This window comes from Heloderma suspectum, chromosome 6 (genome assembly GCF_057233095.1).
Source record: "Heloderma suspectum isolate Gila_16-S chromosome 6, 16-S_ref, whole genome shotgun sequence".
In the NCBI taxonomy this organism is placed as follows: Eukaryota; Metazoa; Chordata; class Lepidosauria; order Squamata; family Helodermatidae; genus Heloderma; species Heloderma suspectum.
The window spans coordinates 106,452,680-106,460,018 of NC_139463.1; the positions used below are offsets into that span (position 1 = coordinate 106,452,680).

A 7,339-nucleotide genomic window follows, 5' to 3' on the forward strand; every position below is an offset into this window, starting at 1 on the left:
GAATAGGCACATAGAATTTCTCTAGCTTAGGAGAGGGAAAACTGTGTAAAATGGAACTCTGCCCACAGATTTTGCACAATAACCTGTTTTCCCCCAGGACAGTGTCTTCCTGAGTCTAGGGGCGGACGAAAGTCACTTACCTGTCCTCGAAGGACGTTCGCGGTGGGGGGGAGGCGCTTCGCTGGTCCCCCCACGAAGTTCAGGCCGGGGGGGGGAGGCTTCCTGCCTCGGCCCGGCCGAAATTCAGGCCGGGGAGGAGGCTTCCCGCCTCTCCCGGCCGCGAACGCGAAAGTTTTTTTTTTTTTAAAAAACGCCCCCTGATAGGCTACGTGATGATTCACGTAGCCTATCACGGCTAGATCTGCAAAGTCAGCCATGATAGGCTATGTCAATCGTCACGTAGCCTATCACGGGTGACTTAAAAAAAAAAAAAAGCACGTACGCTAATGGCGGCCCCCATAGGGAGCCGCCATTCGCGTTCCTTATTTAGTCGCTGTAGTCTACGTAAATGTTTACGTAGCCTACGGCGAAAATAAGGGCAACGCAAATAGCGTTGCCCTTATTTTCACCGTAGTCTACGTAAATCTTTACGTCGACTACAGCGACCAAATAAGGAACGGGAATGGCGGCTCCCTATGGGGGCCGCCATTATCCGTACACACTTTTTTTTTTTTAAAGTCACCCGTGATAGGCTACGTGACAATTGACGTAGCCTATCACGGCTGACTTTGCAAATCTAGCCGTGATAGGCTATGTGAATCGTCACGTAGCCTATCAGGGGGCGTTTTTTTTTTCTTTCATTGCAATGGCGGCGGCGGCAGCTGGTCGAAAGACCGGCTGCCGCTCCCGCCCCGCTCGAACACCCGCCGAACCGCCGGCCGGACCTGCCGCCGGGAGGGACATTCGGCGAAGGTAAGTCCCGTCCCGGGGGGGGTGTGGGGTGCGGGGTGTGTGTGGAGGATTTCTCCCTGAAACTTGTTCGGGGGGCCGAACACGTTGGCGCTCGGCCCCCCGAAGTTTCGGGGAGAAATTCTCCGCCAACCCTACCTGAGTCATTTGTTTACCAAGCCCCATTCCAATTTAAAGTGGCTCCATCATGTGGCTTTTATAAGGGGAAAAAATCCACCCAATCTCTTAGGAATTTCTGATCCTGTAGACCTAAAGTGGCTTTAAAAATGCCTTTTCTACCAATGCTGATTAGTATAACATAAGCAACCAAGAAGATATATCAAGAGATGTATCCTTTTCAGAGGTTGGAATAAATTAAGTGGCATCTACAGCAAAAGAATCCTCATTGCTTGTAGTATCCAATGAAGGTTGCGGAATTTCCAGTTATTATTCGTTGGATGTTCGGCATACATCTGAAAATTTTCAGACAAGTAAGGTCTATGTACTATAAGTTACATAAGGCTGTGGTTGGTTGGTTGGTTGGTTGGTTAGTTCCTAGCTTCCTTCCTTCCTTTCTTCCTTTCTTTATGCATGCATGAATAAAAGGCTGGATTGTTCTTAAGTGATTCTGACATGGAAAATTGGGGGAGAGTTTATTTTTGGCTTTTGTTTATGCTGTATAGGGCTTCTACAAGTTTTAATGGGGGGGGAGCTTGTTGCAGGTAATGTCTGAAATGTTTGCACATTGAAAAAGCTCACATTGGTCCAGTTCACACAACATGCCCAAGTCACTGTGAGTTACTGAAACCACAATGAGCCGTGGCGCCTGCTGTACGCATGCGGCCACCATTGTTAATATGAAACCCCCAACTGGAGCTTACGGCATGTCATCCAAACCTGGCCACTATGGGTTGTTCAAGGGTTCAACAACCCTTGCATACCCTACTACTAACTGAGGGTTATGTGAGAGTTGTTTAACCCTTGAATAAACCCAATGGCCAAGTTCGGATGACAGACCACAACCCCTTTGGTGTGTGCATATTCATACTGCAGCCACACACACCCAGCATGGTGAAATAATCCACAGTGAGCCAAATGTATCATGCAAACTGGGTTGTTGTGTTGGGTGAATGGAGAAGAGTAGTCTTCCACAGAGGGCAATGGCCTGATCATTGATGAGAAACAATGGGCACCCATGCCCAACTAGGCGGTTTTAGTCTCAACTCGTCTTGGATGTATTTTGAGATTCAGCCAACCCCAGGGGAAATGGTGCAAGGAGAGCTTTACATTTGAAAGGGAAAGGATCAAAGGTGTCTTGGAACAAGCAGTGCTGCTATAGTTTGGGTTCCTTCTTATCATTAGCAAAATTCCTGAACTCACCTACAAAATCTATTAATCAGTGGCCAAAGTAAAATGAGCATGTATCCAGATCACAGGACTAGGGATGGGAGTTCATTTTGTTAGCTTTGAACTTTAATATGGATTGACTTAATTTGCACTTCCTCAACCAATACATGACCCAGAAGGGAATTATCCTTCCATTTTGGACTTATCTGAATTTAACAATGTATTTGTTCAATAAAAAAAATCATGCAGAAATGTGTGCATTAGGGAAAATTGCCTACAAAAATGTGCACATTGGGAGAAATAGAGTATAAAATACATACATCTGGGGAAGTTGCTTGCAGGAAAAACAATGTTCTACTAGGGGGAACGGCATACAAAAATGCTTCCAAAGTTTTGTGCATACAAAAATGCATATGAATTTTCATGAAGACGTTAAAAAGGTTACAAACTGATGCTGAAACAGGATGGGATGAACTTGTGCTTGGGAAAAATGTGAATGTTATAGAAACAGACAAATTCATCTATCCTGACTCAGGACAAGCCACAATGAAATCAGGGGGGAGGAATTCTGATATATGGTTCCTGTGAGTTGATCCTAGGTTGCATGATTCAGCAGGACAATGTAGCGACGCAGAACTGCAATCCCCACAGTAATTTCCAAGGAGTACGACCCCTTGAACTCAGCAGGAATTACTTCTGAGCAGACACAATAGGACTGGAATGTAAATCTTCAATCTGAAAAACTTAAGACACTTAAATTAATTATGACCTTGATTTCTTTGTTTGAAGTCCCTATTATGTCTCAAGGAACCTATCTGGATGATATAATGAAAAGAGGCAACCAGTCCTGCTTGACTGAAATCATTCTTCTAGGCTTCTCTGATTTCCAGAACATACAAGTCCTTTTGTTTTGGCTGGTACTAATACTCTACATGGTGGCATTGACTGGGAACAGCATGATATTGATCATCACCATTGCCAATCCTACCCTACACACGCCAATGTACTTCTTTCTCCAGAACTTGTCCTTCTTGGAAATTGGCTACACCTCATCCATCATCCCTAAGATGCTAGAGCATTTATTATCAGAGACTCTCACCATATCCTTTTGGGGCTGTGGAATTCAGATGTATTTCTTCATCCTCTTTGGCATCACAGAGTGTTGCCTCCTCTGTGTCATGGCATATGATCGCTACTTTGCCATATGTAAACCCCTACAATATTCATGCATCATGAGCCCCAGGAAATGTGCCCAGTTGGCTGCCATCTCATGGGCTCTTGGTATTTTGGTGGCTTTGGGGCAGTCTGTTTCAATATTTACACTTCCCTTCTGTGGCCATAATAGAATCAGCCATTTCTTCTGCGATGTTCTACCCATTTTGAGACTGGCCACTACAGACACCTTCAAGAATGAAGTGGCAGTTGCCACTGTAACAGTATTCTTTATCCTGGTACCCTTTTTGCTCATCCTCTTGTCCTACGTCCTCATCATTTCCACCATCCTAATGATGCCTGTGGCCAAGAACAGACCTCCCTCTCCGGCAGGTACCAGAGGGTAGCACTGGGAGAGGAGGTTTCGGACCCATGGCCACTTACTTGTGGGGTGCCACAGGGTTCCATCCTCTCCCCGATGCTATTTAACATCTATGTGAGGCTGCTGGGGGCTATCATCAGGAGGTTTGGGGTGCAGTGTCATCAATATGCGGATGACACGCAGCTCTACCTCTCATTCAAATCTTCACCAAGGTTGGCCGTAGAATCCCTGTCCAAATGTCTGGAGACGGTGAGTGGCTGGATGGGGAGGAATAAGCTGAAGCTCAACCCTGACAAGACCGAGGTACTTTTGGTGGGAGACAAGAGGAGGCTGGGGGATGTTGACCTGGTGTTGAATGGGGTACGGCTACCCTTGAAAGACCAGGTCCGCAGCCTGGGGGTCATTTTGGACTCCCAGCTGTCCATGGAGGCTCAGGTGTCAGCTGTGAGCCAGACAGCGCTGTATCAACTCCATCTGATACGGCGGCTGCGCCCCTTCCTTCCCGACCATCTGCTCCCATCGGTAGTACATGCCCTGGTCTCCTCTCGTTTAGACTACTGTAATGCGCTCTACGTGGGGTTACCCTTGAAGACGGTTCGGAAGCTGCAGCTGGTACAGAACGTGGCGGCTCGCCTGATTAAAGGCAGCCGCCGGCGAGATCACATCACTCCAGTGCTGAAGGAGTTGCACTGGTTACCAGTTGTTTTCCGGGCCAAATTCAAGGTGTTGGTTTTGACCTTTAAAACCCTATATGGTTCCGGCCCAGCCTATCTTAAGGAGCGCCTCCAGCAACACCAGACAGGCCGCTTAACAAGATCAGCCTCGGATGGCCTTCTCTCTGTCCCATCAGCCAGGACAGCTAGACTGGTGGGGACGAGGGAGAGGGCCTTTTCTGTGGTGGCCCCCACTGTGTGGAACTCCCTCCCTAGGGAACTCCATCATGCCCCCTCTTTAATGAGCTTCCATCGTGCATTAAAAACGTGGTTGTTCAGGCAGGCATTTGGGGTTGGTTAGGGTATTTAAAAAAAAAAAATTATGGTAGAATTTTATAGTTTTAAATTGTTTTATTGTATGTTGTACATCACCCAGAGTGGCTGGGTGACCAGCCAGATGGGCGATTAATAAATTTAATAATAAATAAAAATAAATAAACAGACACAAAGCATTCTCCACCTGTTCCTCGCATCTGATTGTTGTCTCACTTTTCTATGGAACCACCATTTTCATCTACATTAGACCCAAATCATTCTATTCCCTGGACAGTGACAGGATCCTTTTTCTCCTCTATACAGTAGTGACTCCAACATTCAACCCAATAATTTACAGCCTGAGGAATACAGAGGTAAAAGCTGCTTTCAAGAAATCAATAGGAAGGAAACTAGTTTTCCTTATAAAATAGTCTAGGTATCTCAAACCAGTTTCATCCTTTTGTCAAAATACAGAATGACCCAGATTCAAGTACTGTGAGGATGCAAACAAGTCTGATCATCAGAGATATTTATAGGACAAAGTGCAACTTGGAAGATAGCGGGGGGGGGGCATACCCTGGACTATGTGGTCACCAAGACAAGGGGTCATGTTTAGGCAGAAGAAAAGGAAGAAGCACCACCTCCAAACTATATAAGGGGGAGGTGAATGTCAAAAGGAACAGCTAATTTATTTTATGTCTTTATTTTACTTAAATAATTTCTCCTCTTTTCCCACTAAGGAGATCAGAGCAGCATACACTAAAAAAGTAAAGCAACAGAACAAGCAATAGAAAACAACAGAACTCACGCCAGCCAAAATATTGAGCAGGGCTCAAAGGCATGATTACAAAAGAAACATCTTAACTGCCTCCTCAACACAAGCAGTGAAGGAGCCAAATGGGTCTTCTGGAGGGGGAGGGGAGGGTTCCAGAGGAAGGGCTCACACACATATTGTCACCACATGAGTACCTGGACACACAACTAGAAGAGCCTCGGTGTCGTACCTGACCCTGACATATGCCAAGATGACCCATCAGATGAAGTGCCTGACTCATCAGAGTGTACAGACCCTGTGGGAAACCCTGATTCTAGCAGGAGCCCTGGCAATGTATCAGTGGAGAAGATACACTGGTCCCATCAACATCAGTGTTCTCTGAGGTGTCAAGGGAGGATGCTCAACATCCACCCAGCCTCAAGTGCACCAATTCCAGAAGGTGGAGGCACAGGCTCTCATGTTGAGGTGAAGCACATGCTTCAAGATCTGTAGCAGCCGGACTCCTCATGAGTAAAACCCTACTCAGGAGAAAAGGCCTTCTCATGATCAAGGTCTTTCATATGAGTGATACTCCTGCAAAAGTGCTGATAACCTGCAGCTCAGCTTTGGGTGGAGCTCTGGAAGCTCTGGCTATATAAGCTTTTAGTTGGAACATGCTAGCTGCAGGCACAACATCTTTCTACCAACTCTGGTGCCTTGAACGGTTGAACCATTCAAAACAAAGCTCATAATCTGATATGGACATGAGTTGGAATGAGCTTCAACATGGAATTCAGAGAACTTCAGCAAACTCAGGTTTTGCTGATTCACACATCCCTACTTGAACCCTTGCTTCTTGACTGATCCTCTTTGCTGCTGACCTTTGGAGGCCTGCTTAGACTCTGCTTTTTGCACTGCATTTGTGTTGGACTGCTTACCTGTCTTTTGACTTTGGCTATGCCTCAGACTCTTCATTGGACTTCTCCCTTCTTGACTGATAACTCTGTGTTTGACACCTTGCCTCCCTGCTAACCATGCCATACAGATTTGCCCCATCACTGGCCAGGGTTGACGTTGATCCAGCCTTAGCAGGACAGCCTAGGGTGTATTCTTTGAAAAAGAACAGTCCTCTATTTGAAGGGCTGCCAGAAGGCCATCTTCAGTTTGAACCCATTGTTTCTTTGGAGGGCTGTCCTGCCTAGTTCTGGTTTTCTGCACATCAGGATCTGGTGTTGGCTTGAACATGCAGAAATGGGGCTAATGCAGATGCATCCTGATGAGAATCATTTCACCCACTCTCTTCATGACTTTCATAAAAACAAGTTGTGTCCCAAAGAGAGTCACCAAAAGACACCAGTGCTGCCATCTTCCTGAGCTGCTCTCTTTATCCTGTTATTCTGACAACATAGAGCAATAAAGTGCATAATCTAGGGCAGCCTTCACCAACATGGCACCCTTCAGATGTGTTGGACTCCCACAGTCCCGAAGCCAGCTATGGCTGGGGGATTACTGGAGCTTTCTTTAAGTATGAACACATTGGACATGTATCCCAAGCTGGAAAATCAAGTTCCATTCCATGACTGCAGGTGAAATTGCCATGGTCACTTACATTGCACTGTCCACACATGGACTAATTCTAAGGAAAATATAACTGAGGCAAAACCCTGTTTATTTTCCTTACAGCAATAAGTTTTCTAATTTAGGTAGGTGTCTCCATATCCCATTATGTATCAACCCCATTACAAGGGGTCTAATCTGAAAATGGGGGGGGGGGCTGTTATGCAACATTTTCTAGACAATTTCTTCAAATGAAATCATCCTCTCATTGAACACCAGATCCTAATGTTG

At 45.9% G+C, this 7,339-nt stretch overlaps 1 protein-coding gene across 1 annotated transcript; it reads left to right on the forward strand.

The window, feature by feature from the left end:
* Positions 1–1,235: 1,235 nt before the first annotated feature.
* On the forward strand, positions 1,236–5,168 carry LOC146342315 (olfactory receptor 10C1-like). Its single transcript, XM_084807793.1, has 3 exons — positions 1,236–1,252; positions 3,071–3,790; positions 4,925–5,168. The coding sequence occupies exons 1-3, from the start codon at positions 1,236–1,238 to the stop codon at positions 5,166–5,168; spliced, it is 981 nt and encodes a 326-aa protein (XP_084663919.1).
* Positions 5,169–7,339: the final 2,171 nt, after the last annotated feature.